The sequence below is a fragment of the Crocodylus siamensis genome, chromosome 2, assembly GCF_052110815.1.
Source record: "Crocodylus siamensis isolate JL-2025a chromosome 2, ASM5211081v1, whole genome shotgun sequence".
NCBI lineage: Eukaryota > Metazoa > Chordata > Crocodylia > Crocodylidae > Crocodylus > Crocodylus siamensis.
The window spans coordinates 22,608,846-22,630,479 of NC_143396.1; the positions used below are offsets into that span (position 1 = coordinate 22,608,846).

The 21,634-nt window shown below is 42.4% G+C and overlaps 1 protein-coding gene across 2 annotated transcripts in view; it reads right to left on the reverse strand.

Annotated features, from left to right (window-relative positions):
• Nucleotides 1–7,567: 7,567 nt before the first annotated feature.
• TRMT44 (tRNA methyltransferase 44 homolog) overlaps nucleotides 7,568–21,634 on the reverse strand; it is a 35,504-nt gene continuing 21,437 nt past the window's right edge. Inside the window, exons 7-12 of one of the 2 annotated variants that reach the window (XM_090035507.1) lie at nucleotides 18,249–18,355; nucleotides 17,040–17,223; nucleotides 15,556–15,958; nucleotides 14,650–14,766; nucleotides 13,203–13,355; nucleotides 12,433–12,572 (exon numbers count right to left, since the gene is read on the reverse strand). In XM_090035507.1, coding sequence (XP_089891633.1) covers nucleotides 13,210–13,355; nucleotides 14,650–14,766; nucleotides 15,556–15,958; nucleotides 17,040–17,223; nucleotides 18,249–18,355 — 957 coding nt within the window. In that variant the 3' untranslated portion in view covers nucleotides 12,433–12,572; nucleotides 13,203–13,209. Of the gene's footprint in view, nucleotides 12,573–13,202; nucleotides 13,356–14,649; nucleotides 14,767–15,555; nucleotides 15,959–17,039; nucleotides 17,224–18,248; nucleotides 18,356–21,634 lie in introns of both variants that reach the window. The other variant, XM_090035506.1, reaches the window with a different exon arrangement.

Consider the following 21,634-nt stretch of genomic DNA (forward strand, 5'->3'; position numbering starts at 1 on the left):
GTTGTGCCCTGCGGGGTCAGGACCTGAGGCACAATGAGGAGAAGGTTCGTTTTGCCTTTAAGGGAGGGAGGGTTTTTTCCTCTGTTTGCAGATCACGGAGGCTCTTGATCGCAGAACAGGGCACGAGTTGTAAATTGTAACAAGAAACTTTTATTTGTTTTCTTACATGCCGATGAATGAAGTGCGTAGGTACAGTGGCTTGATTAAACGCGGTTTTTTTACAAAACAAATTAATGACTCTCTCTTTCTCTCGCGGGTCGCGGTTCGGTTCGCTAATTGGGTCGGTGCGCAGGGAAGGGGTACGCCGGGAGAATCGGTGGCAGAGAAGCACTGACGTGGTTAGCCAGACCACGGCAGAAGGGACTGATCTGCTGGTCCCAAAATGGCTTCTGCCGTGGCGTGGACTCAGCGAGGCTTTTAAAGACTTCCCTCTTCTCCTTCTCCCGCTCCCCCTGATGTCAGAAGGGTAAGCTGTTTTCATGCCTTTTCTAAGCTTGTTGGAGGGGCTGGGTGTTAAACTTTGTGCTTACGGCACTCTAACTGAAGTGAAGTACAAAACAATTTCCACTAGACTCTCTTCAATTTGTCTATATCTTTCAAAATGAGTGGCGGCCAAGCTGTTACTCCAGCCTCACAAGCATGCAGTGGGTGCATCTACACAAGATGCTAATGGCGCTATAGCCTAATAATGCTGTGCAGTAGCATGCTGGGCAAACACCATGCTAATACACTACTGAATGGGCCACTGTGTGGGAATGGTGCATGGGCTGCATGAAAGGGGCAACCCCACGGCCAGATTGGGCCTATGTCCTCCTTCTCTCTTCCCCCTCTCCTCCAGTCCCCTTTCAGTCTAGGACCTGGCAGGAAGAAGCCCAGCATCCCAGATGCTTGGCTGCCACTGCAGGAACAAGCCACCGTTCTGGGTTTCTACCTGCAGTGCTGGGCTCCTACTCACAATGCTGCTGGGGCTCCAATGTCATAGTGACTGCCCAGGCACTTGGCTGCCACTACAGGAACAAACTGCTGTGCTGAGCTTCTTCCTGTGTTGCTCTTGGGTCTCCAGCGCCTCTAGTCTCACCCAGGCGCTTGGCTACGGTCTCCTCTATTAAGGCTGAGGGCTGGATGATCTGGCTCTGTGGGCTGTATCTGGCCCACAGGCCATATGTTTGATATCCCTGAACTGGATGATCCTTCAAGTCTTTTCCAACCCGTTAATTCTACCTACCCTATGTTATACCTTCTGCGTTATCCATTGGGTCAGTTACTATGTCAAAAAGGGGAATTAATGGCGTGACATGATTTGTTCTTAACAAGTCTATGGTGTTTCTTCCTTGTAACTTAATTTTACTATGCATCGTGTCCTTTGTAGATCTAAGGGCCTGTCAATCTTAATCTGAAGAAGGATCTGGCACTTAAACATTTTATTCCTTTACTTTCTTAATAGCTCAAATGCCATGCAGTAATACAGTCCACAAACCAAGGTCTAATCATTTCAGTTTCTACTTGTGTATATGCAAGATTCTGTGTGTGAAATACTTTTCCATGAGGAAGCCTATATTGCAGCTATATTTATCTTTTTTATAAAAACCTTTATGCCTCCGATCTATATTTACTTCAGACAGTTTCTACAAGAGAAGAAGTCCAAGACAGCTGCTCACTTTATGCTTAAAGAAGTCTTACAGAGAAGGCAAAGACACGTATATTTTGTGTGCGCCAGCACACATTTTGTCTGTTAGGGGAGAAATGCAGATGTGGTTGATATTCAGTAGCAAAAGCACAATATTTCTATTTTGAATGTTCTGCCCGCAACCAGGACTATTCCTCTGGATACACTTTGGGCAATTTACACAGTAATTACCAATGGCTACTTCAAAAAATCTAACCGTTAATCTTCATTATAGATATTAACAAGAATTAGCATTTTCTGAATAGGGAACATTTTTTGAAAATGCCAAATTATGACTCATAAAACCAAATTTATACCCTTGCTAATAAAAATCAATCATTGTGATTTTCCCTTCTTTTCTGTTTTTTCAATGGCAATTTAAAGGAACATTATTTTCCACATCACTGCTGGAACCGAGCCAGAAGAGATTAACATGCTGCCACCTACAGGAAGCAATTCTCTTGAACCAAAAGCAAGAGACCTTTAGCAAGAAGGGGTAGGCTCAGTCATTCCATACTGAGAATGGAAAGCGGCATCTAGTATGCTCTCCCTAATAGATTTTTATCTGTACAAACTGTACGTGTACAAAGATGCTTCTTTGGCATTACTGACTTTCCAATGATTTGTCTTTATCAGTGGCTAATAGTTCTATATTAGAATCCATATTTTCTACAATTTAAAAAAATTCTATGCTGAGTCTTTGCCAACAAACCCAGAGTATTAATGAATAACCACAGTATTAATGAATAACCAGTCCTCCCTAAAAGTCCTCATCAGATGGACCTGAGAGTTTTCTCCCCAACACTTCAAGATCTACAAGAGATCACTTGCAAAAGTAGCAACATCCCGTAGGTTTCAGTGCCAACAGTATGCCAGTGACTGCCAACTATATAGCTCATTCTTCACAAAGGGAATTACTGCGATCAAAAGGATGCCTACAAAAAATTAGCTCCTGGGTGAAAAGCAGCAGATTCATTTGACTTTAAATAAGTCCTAGGTGATGCTGGTCAACAAGGGAAACTGCTTCAAGGAACTAACAGGTACACAGTCTCTTCTTCCATCATAGGAATCTATTTCTCCATTCATTAAAATGTCATGAAACCTCTGGGTCCTATTCAATTTGTCATTAAACCAATTACTGCCAGGGGTGAAGTGACCCCCGCCCCCCCCACACACACCTTGCAGCGTAGGTTTATAAAGGAAAAAAACCTTTCCATACAAGCTCAAATTACATGTCTGATAAAATTACACAACATATATGGACTTTATTAAAGCCTTAGGTTTGCAAAAAACATAGATGGAGTGAGGGACAAACTGCATTAGGACTTGATCCTGAATCCAGGGAAATTGAGAAAAAAAAAAAGAACAAAACTCCCATTGCCTGCACTGGTGAAATATCAAGTCCTTAACAACAGATTCTGACATCCATGTACAAGCACGATAACTCTATTGATGCAACTCCAAATGTACACTGATGGGAGTGGCCATTAGTGGGTTCTTAGTTTGTATTCTCATTTTCAGACCAAAACAAAGCAAATAAACAAAAAACATTGTGCCGTTCTGGATGAAGAAAAATGAATGGAACGCTCTTTAAATCGTATCAGTGCCACTTCAAGTGACTCTAGAAGCCACTGTTCATTAAAGCTCTCTCCCCTACAGATATCTGTGCTGCACTTTAAAATGCTGTTTCTAGAAGTAACACTCAAAAGTGCTATTCCCCCCGCCCCCTTGGCGTTCAGAATATTATCTTGTTATCCTCTCTGTCTGAAGCCACAACTGTTAACCTTTCCAATGTCAATGGGTATCTCTGTTATCAGGGAAATGGTGATTTCCAATTTCTTGATCACCTTTCTTAGGTGTATAAAGGCCTGACAGCAACATAACTTTTATGTATCAAAAACAAAAATTAGCCACAGTAGTACAAGCTATAGATCTATAAAAATAGAGTAAACTTTTTCTAATATAAATCCAAAGAATAAACATTTACTGGAGGAAAGCTTTAGTGTTTAAACAAAGAAGAATATTTCAGTGTGTGAGTCACTATGCAAATCTGCTTTGTAGACTATGTCAGAGGTACATTGCTGTTAAATATATTCTTTGGCAAAGAGCACAAATGACAAAAAATCTTCTTATTTCTTGAGTTCAAAATGAGTAACCATATACCTGGGACACACTTAAAGGTGACATTGACTTCCTGATGGCTCAGCGCCTGTGGACAATTTTAAAAGGAAATTTGAAGTACATTTTTGTGCTCTTACTGAAAGACTTGAAGCTGAACATGGAGCTGCTTGTTGTAATGCTGGTGCTCCATAACTTGCTCTTAAGAAGTCTACATAAAAACTGTAATCATCTTCAGATTCAGTGTGAGAAAACCTTATAGGACCCACTAAAATCTGACTCTCATTAAAATCAATGGGGAAACCCACCAAAATAATGGGAGAAGTCTTAAGTCTCATAGAATGGCCTTGATCATTTTTTTTGAAAGAGTAAGAGAAAGAAACAAGAAGGGAGCAGGAAAGAAACTAAGCAGAAATCAGGAGAGATGGTAGGACCACAGAGTCTAATATAATAAAAGCCTCACCACTTCTGGCCGTATGTCTGTCTGTCCGCAGCGCTCCAAGCCACCTATGTATGCATGGCCAGGAGCCTTACCGAGGGAGAGACAGACAGGCAGAGATGGGGGCAGGGTGTGGGGGGTCGGAGCCAATAGGTGTGGTGTGGTGGGGGGAGTAGCCCAGGCTGTGACATGGGGTGCATGGCTGTGCGGGGGCCATGGTGTGGCTTGCAGCCCAGCAGGGGTGAGGCCGCAGGGTGCCACGAGGGGAGTGGGCATGAGGGGACTGGACACGGGGGGAGCAGGCAGAACCCGTCGGCTGCAGTGCACAAACATGGGGCAGGGTGCGCCCCCCCCACGCCCGCTCCCTGTGTGGCACCCTGCAGCCAGATGCCATGCCCCGCTGCACAGCGAGTGCCTGCCGGTTGCAGCCATGGGGGAAGGACTGGGAGAGTGGGCAGGTGTCGGGGGGTGGTCAGGGAGGCTGGGGGAGCAAGCAGGGGATAGGGCCTGGTGGGGGTTTCCCCATGGTCCTCTCCCCCCTCCTCCAGCCCCCAATTTACTGGCATGGAGTCCGGATCCAGTTCCCTGTGCTGGCGAGTGGGAACTGCCCGAATCTCTCTGAAGCTCTATGAATCTTTTCCAAATCAATTTGGAGAGCTTCTAATTGATTTGGACCTTTTTATTGGTCTCCTGATTGGATTTGGAGTCAGGGATTTGGCCACCAAATTGGGCTGAATCTCTTCCAAATCGAATCAGCACCTGAAGCTTCACACAGTCCTACTAGATACCTCTTCCCCCCTGCAGACGGGAGTCTCCAGCCACCACCGCCTGTCACTTCTTCCTGGCCTGTCCTCCACCACTGGAACATGCTCCTCCCCCTCTGTTGCTAGGGCTCCACATCTATTCTCCAAACTGCTGCAGAGAAGATGAAGATTTCTGCGTGCTGCCAGAGGTCACAAGCTTTCCAGCTTCCACCTTCCTGGGAGTCCACATCCTCTCCCTTCTCTAGTACTGCCTCTGGCAGTTCTTTCCCCACAGTCCCGGAGCTCTCCTCCAGCATTGAATTAATGAACTCCTCATGGCGGAGAATGCTTTGGAGATGCACCACCTCCTCATGTAGCTCTCTTGCCTGTTCCCTGAGAGACACCACTGGAGGCATCACTCACACCGCAGGCGCTCCTGGACCTGCCATCACTGGAAGGCACCTGCAAGCCGCAGTCCCCACAGCGCCAGACCTGGACCTGGGTGGAAGCCCCAGTGGTGAGTGGTCCTGCCTGGACAGAAACCTCAAGTGGAAGCAGAGGCAGTGGCAGTGGCTCTGGCATTGTGACATCCTCCAAACATTTCCCTGGGTCTCTTAACCTGCCTCTTCTCTCTTACTTCTTCCAAGTACTACTTCTCTTCCTCCTTCTTCCAAGCGCACCTTCCCTAGCAAACTCATCTGAAAGCTGGCCTGTTTATTGTTCGTTGGCCCCAAGGGGGTCCTTTTTCCCTGCTTCCTCACGTCAAGCTGAAAGACTCTCCCCTCAAAGTCAGGGGGATGAGCAGCAAACTGCTTGCCCTATTTCCTGCCCCCGTTTGCTGGCTGCCTTGGTTTCTTTGAAAGGATCCTTCTATACCCTACTGGGCCTGGACTGGCTCCGCCCCCACTAGGACTTCTGTCCGCACAGTCAGCAATTACTCAGCAATTAGCAAGCACTCAGCTAGCAGCACTCCCAGCTCCACAGAGCACGCCCTGCAAACGCACACAGCCCACCAAACAAACACACAGTCTGGCTCTAGATGATGTTTTTAGAGAAGAGAGTGATGCTTTAGGAATATTGTTTGTATAAGAGAAACCAAGCTGTATGCCACCAGATTACATTTCAAACTGACTCTCTAGCTAGGGCACAGATTATACCAGTTACTGAAAACATGATTTATTTACAATATACTGGTACTAAAGTTTCTTAAGGGGCAAAGGGAAGAGAAAGGGACTAGAATAATAAATGTACTCTTCAAGATGTCTAAAATATATACAACTATTATAGCATTAACATCAGAGAAATCTGGAAGACTGCACTGAGACCCTTTTTAGAAGAACTCAGATTTTAGTACAGCCAAAGCCCTCATAGACTGGTGCCTTTTGTCCCCACCACTGTTAAAATGGGCAAAAAGTAGCCGGGTCTCTTTTTGTCAAACAGCATCTATCTGCAGAAAGCTAACCAGGAATGAAAAGCACGTTACAGAATCTTTCCTAACTTTCGCCATCTGCTGGCCATACTAGAAAACAGCCCAGGATTGATAACAAAAGGGGCAAATGGATAAATATTTCTCCCACACCAAAGTAATTCTAGTCACTGTAAAGGAGTTATTCCATATCTATGCCACGATGGCTGAGATCAGACTATTTTTATGCTGCAAATCTTACAAATTTAGACAGAATAACAATGAGAGTAAAGATGCACATATTTCATGCATAAAATATATCAGAAATTAATATAAATGATCTTGCTGAAAACCGGCAGACAATACAGTGTTATTTTGTAGCTGAAGAGCAAGGGGATATGATCTTGCTGGATATATAGTCTAGCAAATTTATGCCAGATCTCTACATTTGCCTTAAGATTTAATAATTTCATTTAGAACAAGGAAGGAAAAAGGATTTTTGAAAATATTTAATCCAAGCTAAGAACCAAGGTGTGCTCTTGCCCACACTATTCCAGCACAACGGTGTATCTCCTACAGTGGGAATAAAAGTGTATTTCTTTTAAAAGGACAAAATACTGCTTTAGGTGTTACAGTCTGTGTCTCCTTGTGGCGGGGAGATGGAAGGGCAGTCAGAAGAAGTGAAGAGTTCAAAAGAAAAGAAGCACAATTTTGTATTAGACATCTATGCCACTGGAAACCCCCATGAACTACTGTTGTTTAAGGCCTAAGGTTGGGGGGTTCGGAAAACTCAGACATCTCCTGTCAGATCTGTGTTCACTCACTGGATAATAAAATTACAAAGCCTAAAATAAGGATGGAACCAGACTTGCTTCACAGCTGTTTCCTAGCTGTCTCTGTACTCTTCAGGAAATGCAAATACACAATTAGGAAGGCTTCCATTTAAGGAACAACAATCCGAGTACTCGGCGTTCTAGTGATCCGTCTCTAAAAAATAGTAACTATCTAGCTGTCAGGCAGCAACTTTCAATAAAAGCTAGATCAGGTGCATTTAAAAAGTGCTAGGGTGCAACTCTAGCAGCATAAAGACAGGAGAATTAAGGCATACAAGCTATTTGATTTTTGAAGCCGTTATGTTGTTTCTTTTTTTTTTTTAATCAACATATGGTATGTTTCATTAAAAGCTATAATGAAGATACTTTGGATCTATTTATTTCTGAACCATGAGCAATATATAACATGTCCATCCATACATGAAACTTAAAATTTCTCTACACGCGGGGGGCGGTAAGAGTCAGAAACACTTTTGTCTATGTTGACGTGTTCAAGCAGTTGTAATGAAGTCCTATAGAGAAAAATGGATCTGCGCTGCAATTATCCACTACATTTCATCCTGCAGGGTATTTAAAGAGCCCCATTAGAACTAGCTTAAAGTGATCGTTCTAGGAAGATGGGAGCCGAACTCTAAAGCAATTCTGTGTTTTGTTCCATACATACTAAACATAACAAGGGAACCACAAGAGTATGTTTCTGTCCAAATAACATTCGCTAAACCTGCTCACAACATGCAACGTCTGGTTACATATATAGATTTCAGACTGCTATTTCAGGTGAGTTTCACAAGAAATTAAAGTGAACACCACTAAAGAAATACAAAAATTATATAAAGGGTACTGTCCAGTCCATAGGAGAAAGGAGTTTAATAATGTGACATTATTGTGTTTTGGGTGCAGCTTCACTTTTTGTATGAAAGTATCCTTTAAGTTTACTTTTAGTAAATTACTAAACACTAAGAACAGTGTAGACTGGATTGAGCCTATTCCAGAACAGACTTTGATGAAAGCAATGGCTTTGGCTTCAGAAGCTATTTGTCCCAGTATTTCCTTTACTTGCCATATCAGTAGTACCCCCTGCTCAGTTTTGACATTTTTATCCTGACTGATTGTGAAATATTTTCTATTATAATGCCTTTGTCAAAGTTATTAATCATTTACTATTTTACAATTTATTGACAGCTTTATTCAGCTAAAAAAAAATGTGGTTCAAAGATTCTTTATAATATGGACATAGATCCAGCTGGTTTGGCATGGAATCTGAAACACAAGCGGCATTCTTTCATTACGCCTACCTTGGAGCCAGTAGTTGCTGTCAAACTGTCTGCAATCATTCTGGGAAGTACTGTTTCTACATCTGTGGTATCTAATAATTTATATCATACAGTAATGATGGTTGACAGCAATGCCATAAACACAGATCATCAAAGAGACAAAATAGCAACTTTCATTAGTTTGAAACATGTTGGTAAGGAAGCTATCATGAAAATACATATAGACACCCAGTTAGTGTAAGTGTTCCCTATTGGTATTTTTTCTCTCTTCTCTTTGGACTTGATCCAAAAGTTGTGATAAGCCCCAGTGAATACAGTATAAGTCCTAAAACGGGAAATAAGTGACATCCATTTTCACACTATATTTATACCTATATTATTGGTTTTATAAGCACATTTGTAAAACTGGATAAAGAGAATCTGCTTATCAGGCATCTCCTAACCAGGCTGTTTCTGTGAACTTAAGTGGCCAGATGTCTAGTGATAGGTGACAAGACATTATCTGCAGGAAGAAAAAAAAATGAAATTTTCCTTTAACAGTATAATTCAAATAAGGTCATTAACAAAGCAAGTAGAGATGGTAGCAGAAAATATAAAGGAAAAATATTAAGTCAGCTTAGGGGGATATTTAAATCCTTTCATTCTTACGGTAGTCTTCAGTCTTTGGAGATGGAAGCGCTACCCCCTATGTAATCTCTCTGATTCTTGCCAAAGATGAGTGCTCTATTAAAAAAATAAGCATTCGGAGATGGTGGACCATGGACAAAGTGATGGGGGAGATAAAGCAACTTTCTGTCCTGAACAGCCCCTGATCGACATCTGGGAATTATTTATGAGACTAACCTTTTGATAAAAGCATGTGAAGAGGGAGTGTGTTTCCCCCAACACTTTTCAAGTCAACAGGGAAGTTTCTGTAATTGGAGGAGATTTGTTGATTGTTTTGTCACCTGCAGCGATGCCAGGCAGGGAGGCAGAGCGCTATCATGCATTCTTGATGATGACACAGGCTTATGGATCGGTATGTGGGAGTGTTGGTAACAAAGACGTATATAGAGGAAGTTGATCTTTACAGCTCACCGATTATAAGAAGACTCAAAAAGGGGTGAAAAAGTACATTTAAAAATACCTCTTGCTAATCTAGTCCTGTATATATATCCTTGTACCTTGATAAGACCTCAGCATCCCATTGCCTCCTTAATTTCCTGTTCTTCAGAAATCTGACTTCCTAACCTACCAACCCAACTTAGGCAAGCCTTTCTGCATAAAATCACTATTCTGGTTTCTGAATATGTGGTCCCAATCCAGGCAAACATTTAAATACTTGTTAAAGATTAAGCAGGTGCTTAATCTTTCCAGATGTGGCCTTAGAGCAGGGGGTGGGCAAAATGGTCCATCCAGCCAGCAGCCAGACTCCTCCCATTTCCCAGCTGCCCCTGTGCATGGCTGGGGCCAGTCACCCATGAAGACCCCAGCCACAGCTGTGCGTGGCTCTGTCCATACCCCAGACCAGGCTGTCACCGCTGCAAGGAGCAGGGGCAGAGCGCAATCCCCTGCCTAGAGGGTGCAGGCTACAGATTATGGCTCTGCCCTGGCTCCTGAGCAAGCTGCCCCCATCACAGTATCCCAGCAGCTCCAAGGCAGCCCCCTGCACTGCTCTGCCATGCACCCTGCCAGCATGGCTGGGGTCTCTATAAAGACAAGTCCCAGCCATGCGCAGGGATGGCTGGGAAATGGAGTCCATTGCCGACCACGTCTGGGCTGCAAGCCAGACTTTGCCCATCCCTGCCCTAGAGAAACCTGCATGTAGGGACGTAGGCAAAACCTGAAGGAGTTGCACTCTGTACCATTTCTAGGATTTTCTTGCAATATCCTTCTCAAATCCCACTAGGTAGTAGAGATGCAGTTTAGGGAGCCCACCCACATGACTTAAACTGCATGTTGCTAGGACTGAACATTACTGATCCAAACAGAAAAAAAATGAGGCCCAATGCGGTATATGCTGCTGAACAAGAAGGGGAACACTTGCAATATCCATATTCCCTAGAAATGGAAGGTAGCAAGGGAAAGATTATTTGTCTGACTTTCCCACTAAGATGTTGCCTGGCTACTTTTTCTGCACATAGTGGGCTGTGACACTCTGACTGAAGGGAAAGTGTTTTCAGAGTAGTTTTGGAAAATGTTGTCACCTCTCATATCCTCCATCTGATCTTGCACTAACTCCATGATTCATCTTCTTTTAAATTATCACTCATAGCACTGCTCCCACCACTCACACTGGCATTCACTTTTTTGCTGTACCCCACTACTTCCAGTCAGTCAGGTGTGCCCATTTCCACTTCCAGATCCATTTCTCCAATCCCACTCTACACCTTTACTGTCACAAGCAAATTCTTTTAGTGATACTTTCCTTCTTCCTGACATTTCTCCTCTCAGCAGCAGTTCGTTAAACACAAAATCCTGTCTCAGATTCCCATTCCTTACAGATAATTCAAGAGATCTGTTTCCCAGAACTCTTGGTGGAACACACGTTGTCAGGCCAAGAGCTGTTATGGCAACTGGAGATTGAGACTTAAACTCTCAAATCACTTAACAATGGATTACTCCTATACAGGAGCTACAATAAAATGAAACAAAACAAAACAAGACTTTTGCTGCTCAGAGAAAAAGACTTCACCAGGGAGCACCTTACACAGTCTGAAGCAGACATACTCCTGCCATGATATGCATGTATCCTGTCACTCTATAAACTGTGTGTAATACTCTTTATCACTGATTTGATAGACTTAATCCTGGTCTGAAAATGAAGGACAGACAGTGCTCTAGAAAGTCCCAAAGCAAATGCCTTGGGGTCTTTCATATTCATTTCCCAACACTGTAAATAGTACTCATTTTGTATTTTACTTCAGGGGTCAGAAATATACAGCCTGTGAGCCACAAGATTCAGCCTGCAAAGCCAGAAGGCTTTATCTGTGCCTGTGCCCGTGCCTGTATCTGTACCTGCCCCAAGGCCAGGCAGCAAGGAGCTGCACCAGGGCTGGGCAGCTGGAAGCTGTGCCTACAGTGCTTCCTACAGCTCCCCACTCACTAGCTGTGATTTGAGCACACCTTTTCAGCAGTGGGGAGCTGTGCTGCAGCTTGGGCATAGAGGGGCATGGGTGAGGGAGTGGCAGCAACAAGAACTCAACTTCCAGCTGCCTGGCCCCTATGCCTGTCACAGCTAGGGAAAGCAGCAGCAGCCTGGGCGCAGGCAAAGCCCCCCCATTACTAACCTGCTGCCAGAACCACCCAGCTTGCCTGGAACTGAAGTGGTTTTGAGGTGTTCTGGCTTGCAGCTTGTTAAAGGTTGCTGGCTGCTGCTTTACTTTAAATTAGTTGAAACTAATTGCATGGGCAATCCCCATGCTCCAGATTACCCTTTACTTAGGGATGCCATTTAGGAGCTGAAAAACAAGCATCTGCATGGAAAGTCTATCAAGTAAATGGCTGACTTTATAGGGAATATGGATGACAAGCCACAGAAGCTGAAAGGGGCAAAAAAACCAACTCTTGAGACTGGCCTGAGATTCAACAAAACGCGTTGCAAACTAGTGAGCAGACAGATGACACATTTTAAAAAACAGAAAGGGATATTCTATATTTTTAGTTGCCAAAATAAAGAAAATACATATATCGTACCACTGTTTCTTTCAATGTAACTATCCCCACATTAAAAAATAAAGATGGCTGTATAAGGAAACGGATAAACAAAATAAGTACAAAAGAATTATAAACAATTTATACAGTTCTGCATGTAGTATGCAGTCCCTGAAATTAGTCAGAAAGATGTTTATGCTGGTTAAGCTTAAAACTGACAGAACTTTATTATTGCATATGCTTTATCTTTTTCAAAATCTGAGGTTGTCTCAGCTCCTCAGTCCCATGAGCGTATGGACAGGATTCAGAAGTCAAAGAACAGCCATCAGGGTGATGAATGAAAAACCAACAGAGGCGTGTTTTGAAAGCTTCAGCAGAAAGCCTCCGTTTGATTTCTGGTGTGGGTTTCTTGGCCTGCTTCTTTTCTCTCCAGTCACGGATCTGAACTCTCCCATTTATAACTGAGGTTTAAAAAATAAACAGACATACAAAACATTAATAGAGGGTCATGGGAATTACACTGGCAAAGTGCAAAGTCTCTCTGTATCACAAATACAAAACAAATGGATCATCTGCGCAAAACCCAGGGCCCAGGTTTAAACTCTTGCACAGTTACAGAAATGCATACAGAGCAAATAGAGGTAATTTCTCATAGGAGCCTCTGTACCTGCCCATTCCTGGATACTTTTATTGTTATATAAGGCAGTCGGGAGGGCACCTTACACAGTAGGTAATTGTGTCATGGCCTTCCCTCCTTTCATGCATCTCTTTTGAAGAACCTGACACTGGACCACTATATGCTGTATGGCCCAATATAATTTCTAGTGATGCTACTAATGCTTTTTCGAACAGTGTTGCTAGCAAACCTGATTCTGCTCAACAGACATAGCCTAGTATAAGGAGCATGGTGGAGAGAAGAATATCCCATCACTCCCCCAAAACATGCACCTTCTATAGTGGTACAGAATTCTCCCAGTTCCATTGGTGGCATAAGAAAGACAGATTAAATGTGGCTGTGCTATCTTAAGTGTGGCCCTCTTTGGAGCTGGCTCCCAGGATGGCTGGTAGTAAGAATCCTTTTCTATACTTACAGCCATATCATAAAAGCAGAATGACTTTGTGGTCTCTAGTGAAGCTGGAAAGGTGAGAAATCTCCATGCAATTTATCCATAGTTGTGTGCATCTTCTAGTCTTCCACCCAAATCTCTGTTTCTTTGATAGTGTGTAGTGTCCAGGAAATTTGGCTTTATGGAAAAAAGAAATACTCCTCCTTTGCTAGCCATCCTAAATCCTGTCCCACCCTCCCACATAATGGAACTACACCATTTCCTCCACAAAAGGGTTCTATCTGGAAGGTGGATGAATTCAATGCAAGATAAGCATGAATTGCCTCCATTCTTCTCAATTTCTGCTTTAATTTTGAAGCATCTCTGACACTGACAGCATTAACATTGGTCACAAAGCTTCACTCACAGTACAAACAATAGAAGTGATAAGATAGACAGGAGGTAGCTGTGTAGATTCTGGTGTCATCCAACCTGGTTCAGAGCTACCCAAGTCCACAGAAAATCCTAGTGTAGATGCAACACTGTTTTGGGCTTTTGGTTTTATCCCTCAAAAGTTCCTGTTGTGTGGACGTATCTGAAGACTTCTCCACCTACTCAATTTAGTCCTGGCAGCATATATCCCATTTTCTGGTTGTCTACTAAGTACTCTATTGGTACTTGGTGACTTACTGGATGGATAAATTGTTAGGCATGACTTATCATGGGTAAATTCACTTACATATTACTACTAACTCATTGCTGGAATCATGAATGTAATCACCTTTATAAAAAATACCCTAACTTTTTACTAACCTACATACCAGCTTTCCAAGTCTGGCTTTAAGTAGTATTATTCTGCTGCTGGATATCAATGATGTAAAAATTCTACATTTACAACAGCAAAGTAAAATCCTAAGAAAATCAAAATAATAAAAAAAGGTATTTAGCTGTTAACTTCTTATTCTGCCAGCCTGCTGCAGCCTGTAAAAATCTGTCAAGCCTCATATAATTAGAGGCTCTTGTCTAGGTCAACTCTGTTTTCTGCTGGCAGTTCTCTCTGTAGGGCTTGTTAAGTCCAGACCAAGTCTTAATGAAATGCTCCAGTGCGCTTCCTCTACATCTGACTTCCTTCAACACTGTGGCCACTTTAGAAAACAGAAGTTTCATGACCTAGTCAAACTGTAGCATCAAACTGAGAACTCTGGTTAGAAAACAACAGGCATATTGGGCATACCTGGTTTATGCAAGAAATAAGCCAGACACAAAATTACTACACCACCTGGCAAGGTACCAAGCTCATCTTGCCATTGTCGTTTCTTCTATTGTCGTCTAGGGAAATACATGGGCAAATATAGAAAATTCTGTTTGTTATGGCTAGACATCCAGTACTGAGAAGAGTTAATGTTATAATCTTTCAATTAAGTTTATGCTAAAAATAAATCAGGCAAACAAGAGCTGATTAATGAAAAGAAATAACCTCTCTGCTCTTTACCTTCAAATACCTGATGATTGTTCTTGAGCAGTGTTTGCAGACCCCCATATTCACTCTTTAGCCTCTTTAATGTCTCCTTGTCCAAATGTTCTGCTACTTCCCTCAAGGGCAGACTATCTGCAGCAAATGATAATATAGCCATTAAAATGAACTGAAAATTTGCCACACACATCATAATTATAGGCAGAATTTAGATAGTTACTGCAGCATAGCAGCTAAACAGCACAGTTTAGATGAAGCTGCCTGCTTTTTTAAAAAAATACTTGTTTAGTTTCTCTACAGTGAAGCAGATTCCCTTTGCTGTTTGCTCTTAAGGGTTCACAGTGAAAATTTCCATAACTAATATGAATACAAAAGCTTGAGTATTCCTCAGTTTTGCATTGCAGCAGTACTCAGAGTTCCCAGGGTGCTAAAGACTATGGGACAGATTCTGTTCTACCTGTACATTCACAATCACGCAATAACAAACTGATATTTAAAAAGTAATTTTCTGGGAATCATAACCATTTTATGTAAGCTTCCAAATAGACTAACACTCTCAACAACAAAATGTAAATTATTTGTTGTTATAATTCAAACACTTACCTAATATTTAAATGTGGAATAGAAAAAGAATTTGGCAATAATACAAGAGAAAAGTTCAAATAAGGAGTGTAAAAATCTAAATAGTACAGTATATAAGGAGGTTAGCAAAGAAATCTTTGCAAATTCCTTTGCAGATAATTAATTACTACATTGTTTTCCAGCAGTCCCCACAATTAGCATGTTAAAAAGTCTCCTGAGAATTATATATTAAATGTAATATAGGAAACTATGACTAGCAAAGCAACACTATCTACTGACTGACAGTTATGAAGTTTTAATAGCAAGAACCACTGCATGTTATGCGTATAAGGGCAATCTTACCTCCTCTATTCCAGGTATTCAGACTTCCATCAGGCATATTATAGGGTTTTTCTTGAGTTGCACTTAACAATAAGTTAGCAACATCCAGAACCACATCATCTACAAAATCCCGAGGAAGAGTAGCACAGTTCCTGACTTGTTCTACTTTTTCTCTGGGCCGAAATCCGGATAGCCAGATCCCACTATCATCCATCTTAGTCTCATTTTCAGGAAATTCCAAATCTGCTGCTTTGTCACCTGCACTCTTTTTTATGTTATGACTGTCATAGTGATTAGATCCAACTCGTCTGTCCTGTGGGATCACAGTGCAAGATTGACGGCTATTGATATACTGTGTCCGCTGCTTATCAATTAGAGATTCTTGAGTAGATGGATATGTTCTGGACTTGCCAATTAGGCATACCTATGTTAGCATAAAAAAAAAAAAAGTTACAATTTGTACTATGTGGTGTTTTACATCCAAGTCCTGCCCACCCAATCAGCAAATATTAGAGTATGGTTGGATAAACTATTTACCATGAATTTAAAAAGCAGGGCATTATCCTACTCCAACTGTTTTGCAGGACCTGGCAGGTACATGCTTTCTTTCCACACCTACATTGCTGTAATCTACCCCTTTCACTGAAGGATAAATTACCATGCTTTAACTAGAATAGCACAGAGGTAACCCAAGTCCATTTAGACACCTTATATATCAGGAAAACAACCCTAACTTATGTGCCCATGTAATAAAATGCAGATTCCGTCCCAAAAATCTCTTAATCTTAGCACATGATGAGAGGAGAAATGCGTCTACGTCAGAGGAGAAATACATCTACTCTGAAGTAAGAGTGTACAGCATGTGATTACTACAGAGCAGCTGGCATGAGGTAAAGTCCCACATCCTTTTTCACCTCTGGTAAGTATTTTGCCTTTCACGTTTTCTTGTATGAATTCTAAACATGGGGGTTTAGTGTTGGAACACGATAGTTGATAAAGGCTAAGTATTTATTTATTTGCATAGAGCATGTATGAGTCCCATTCTGGGATAAGCACCCCATCTATGGTAGGCTCTATGCAAACACAGAACAAAAAGACCGTCCTTGTCCAAAGAGTGATTGCAGCATCAAGTCTCAAGATCCTTCTGGGATACAAATAGTGACAAAACCTGTACTGGGTAAACAAAGGCAGTGTGAGACATTGAAGAGAAAGGGTGTAGAAGAGCAGGTGCATAACAAGGTTTTCTTTCAATGCCCATACATATAAAATAGCCATGTAAGAAGGGGGATGCAGCCCCTTGTGCTTATTTGGAGCCCTTTGGGGGGGGGGGGAATAAGCATGCTGTGACAGACTTCTCAGAAGACAGAGGAATGATTTTATCCTCACTTGGACAACGCTGGAAATAATGTAATCCACTGGGACCTAAGCTTCACTGCAGTCATTAGGAACAAAAGTTTGCATGCCTCAGCTAGCAGCATTTTAAAAACAATGTAATCCAAAATTACCCTTTTTGTTGAGGGAATTCGAAGACTGTCTTCTTCTACATTAAAGCCACACGCACATCCCACTTGTGTAACAAAATCCAGATACTCTCTGTACTGTGTCTTCTTGCTCTGCCTTCGGTTATATTTTCCATGAAAATCAAAGAAGCAACAAGGCAGTACAAAGTAGCAACAAGAATATGAAGACCTGCAAGAAGGATATGGGCTTCTGAATAAAATGTCACAGGAAACCATTGCAATGAATAAACATAAAACTTTGTCAACAACCCCTCAGATACAAGCACCAAAAACATTTTCATGCAGTAATAGAGCTTCCAGGCCAAGCAAGAAGTGTTTCTCCTTTGGAACAGTCTCTGATTAAACCGAATGTTTGCTCTAGTGATTTACCATACCAGCATAGTTTAATACCTAGGGAGCCAGTTCTGCAAACTAATCAACACAAATAGTTGCAATGAGAGAATTCAAAGTGACACAAAGTCTGATAATAAATGTTTACTGCAATGGGGCTGAAATTTAAGGAGCAAATACCTTATTATATTTCTTGTCTCACAAGTATACTCTGTTATTAAGGGTAGCTGTCATGATGCTTATAGTAGTGAAATGCTTCTAAGGCATCTTAATGGAATCTATAAGGGGTCTGCAGTGTCTTTGCACTAAATGCCAAAAACCCCACAACCTGGACTTCAAAGATGTTGGCATGCCAGGGCAGACAGCAGGGGACCCATGGGGGGGGTCTGATCCTTGTTGCAGCTGTGCAGCCCTGTCCCCTTTTCTGCTGTGCTCCCTGAGGCATGCATGTGGCCACTGCCGGCAGCAAGACAAGCCAGGGCTCCAGACCACAATGCACCAGTTACAGCCTCCCAGCTACCTGCCACAAAGCCTGCTCCCAGCAGGGCTTGCAGCCTCTCCACCACCTGCTGTGAGCAGGCTGGGCTTCGTGGCTGGCAGCAGCTGCCCAGAACCTGGGCCAGCAGTGGTGTACCAAACAAAATAACCTCACATGCCATGCTCTGGCTTGCATACCAGGGACTGCCAGCCCTGGAAATATATAGTGATTTGTGCATGCAATCATTAAACCTGCAAAAAGACATACATAGCTACAGGCACAAGCTGCAGAACCAAAAGATACAGTTTCCACAGGTCATAGATGTAGTAAGTTCCCACTAAAAACAGAACAAAAACAAAATACCACCCCCACCCTTTCTTCCATACCTTGCTGCTATTACAGGTATCCATGGTGTTAGCTCATCTGAATGGTTTCCTATTAGCCAGTTAACATCTGGAAACAGGTAACTCCCACATGGTTTGACTGCACATTCCTATTGAAAGGAAGGTGCATTTTTGATGGATGTGTTTAAGCATAGTAAATTTGATACCACAGCAACAGTATGAAACCCTAAACAAAGACAGATTTCAGGGTGAACAACAGTAAAATGTGAATGTGCCAATATTTTCCCCAACTGCATTGTAAGAAACGTTTTTGCCATGCAAGGATTTTTTTTTTAACTGTTTCAAAGAATTAATGGTTACACCCAAAATAATAGTCAGATGTAAAGCTGCACTGCCAGTTTAATACAGCTGCACAAACAATCAAATGATCTAGAAGAATTCTCCTGGGTTTGTTCTCCTGGTAGAAAAACTTACCCACAGATGCCTGAACAGACTCTTTTGAAAAGTTGAGCTGTTGAAGAGAAGCGAGTTTGCAGTGCTGAAGCAGCACAGCCATGGGGCCCCTGTGCACACAACTCAGGGTGCTCTGCAGGTTCCCAAGTCTGGCTGGCAACAGATGGCAGCAGTGCACAAGGAAGCCCTGATTAGCTGACCCAGATTGCTAGGGGTCAGCCTGGTCTCCTGCAGCACAATGTGCGATTGTGAAGGGGGTATGTTCTGCTCTTTGCCAGAGCAGAGGAAGCCAGTGAGCAACACATTGTTTCCTGCGGGCAGAATAGGGACAGAAGCAAAGCACATGCTTACAGGACCGCGTTGTGGCTTCTCTCAGAAAAGAACATGTACTAATAATATTCACTCTTGCAGGAGAAACGCTCTTGGAAGTAGTTTAACCCCAGTTGCCCCCAGGTTATCTTTTTGCTGCTGCGGTGGCCATTTTTGCTTGGGGAAAAAAAAGTCCTGAACATCTATATTCTTGTTGTTTCTCCTGGTACAGAATGGTATAAATGTGACTGTACTTCCCTACCATTCTTATGGTGTCAGTTATCCTTTTGTACCTTAATCTTCCAACTGCACCATTTCAACTGCAGCCCTTCAGGATACATACGTTTGCCCACAGTCTAGCGCACGTGATTTAGCCTAGTAGAGATTCTGTTTTGCTTCTCCCAAAAAAGAACTCCTATTTCCTTAACCATATGTTTTTCCCACCCAGCAGACCCTTTCATATGTCTCTCTATGGATGCTATTCACTGCTGCTTCAACTTGCCTTAGAGCAGTTGCACAGTGCACCAAATCACAAGGCTACTTGTGTGTGTGCTGATGCAGAGAAACAGACTTTGATTTGGGAGCCCTGATAGAGTGAGAGGACAGCTATGTGGTGCAGAGCTGGCAAAGAGGAGAGAGAAAACCAGATTTTTTTTTGAGAAACAAACAGGGATGAGAAGTGCTAAGTTTAGAAAAAAAAAATATACATTTTAAGTATATATAAAAGACCTTTGAAGGAGAATTGGGGTAGATTTGGAAATTTAAAAAAAATCAGTCAGTGACACATGAAACAAGGATTTTAATCCTGCTTTACCTGTAGGGTCTGGTGAACTCTGTAGCTACTACCCCTACATCCATTGTACATGTAATGCATGGTTTTTATTTATATAGACATGAATTTTATTTACCTAGGCTAGATGCCCATATAGACACACACATTATGCACAGCTTCAGAATCTAATGGTAAAATCATTGCCTACACTGTAGGTCTGTGACAAAGTGGGAAACACCAATGCTGGCATTGTCAAATATACCCATAGTTTATAACTATGCAGAGAAGTGATGGGGTCTAGTAAATGGCCATTGCACACAAAATGGTTTTATTTCAAAACTGCCATTATTTTCTGAAACATCCTTGTATAAGCACACAGTAAACCCTTAAGAGATGATACGCTTAAGATATGATTAGCTGGTTAATCACGTCTTAAGTAGTGACCTGGCCACACATTCTTTCCTTTAATGGACTGAGAAAACAGCCACAGAACAGGGAATAAGCCGCAAACTTCATGGGAGCACTGGCCACACCTTCAGGTTAAGGTGTGATGGGAACCAGCCACAAAATGTGTTTAATAGCATTACTGCTGTTTCCCATCACGCCTTAACCTAAAGGTGTGGCTCCCAGCTTCAGGAGTATACTGGAGCCATTCAAGACTCTGGTGGGCTCCTGAGGCTGGGAGTACCAGTCAGCTGATTGAGGCTTCCAGCTCACTGGAGGTGCACTGGAATGCTTGGCTCCCATGGCTGGGAACCCTAGTCAGCTGATGATCAACTCCCAACCCTGGAAGCACATAGAGCCCTTGGTTCCAATGTGCTCTTTCATTTGGGCACTGATCAGCTGACTAGGGTTTCCAGCCACGGAGCCCTTGGAAAGGCTTCATGTGCTGCTGTAGCTGACAAGGGCTCTAATGTGCTCCCCATAACGGGATCCCCCCCAGCACAGGGAATGCAGGGAACCTCTTGGCTCCCATGGCTTGGAAAGGCAATTACCCAGCACTCCCAGCCACTGAAGTCGATGGGAGCCAAGCCAAGGCTAGGAGCCGTCATCACCTGACCAGGGCTCCCAGCCACAGGACTACACAGGAGCCAAGCCTGCTCATTATCCTGAGCTGCACTGGCAATATGGCATGATTGGAATGTGATTCTCAAACCCTCACTCATGCCTTCTGCAATGCATGTGTAACATGGCAGCTGGCATGACTGTTGGGACTGCACATTAGATCCCATACTGCCTTAATTTAATGTCTGTCAATGGCCTTTAACACATGCACACATCTTCCTGCTCACCAGGTGGTTGTATGTAAACCCAGGTGTACTAAGCCAAAGTATTCGGTAAATGTTTTTATGGTCTGTGAACAAAATTACCACCTACAGCAGATTTCAGTTTTGATTGTTCATTGTTGAACTAGTATAGATTAGCAACTCTGCATTTAGATAATTGTACATAATTGGACTTTTATTCATCATATTTGACAGCAGTTTGGTGCTGTGATGTGCCACCTGTTACACTCGCATATAATTTCAGTATTGACACTGAATGCTACCGATTGTAGTATTTGTCCCATAACACATGCTTTTAAAGAAGTCATACAATATGAAGGAACTTCTGTAGATAATAAAAAGGTACTATGAACAGGTGCTTTCTTCTTTAACAGATCCAGTTGTTTAAGATTCTCTTAGACACAAATGGATGAGATAACATTTGGTTCTGTCTCTTATTCCTACACAAAATAATCCTTATATGGCAGGTCTACAGGTTTTCTGTCTGACTTGTATCTTAATTGGTATATGTTCATTTAACCAAGACTAATAAACAATATGAAAACTAAAAATGATTATGTAATGGAAAAAAAAGCAAAAGCAAAACACTTTTCTTTTTTGTCCTATTA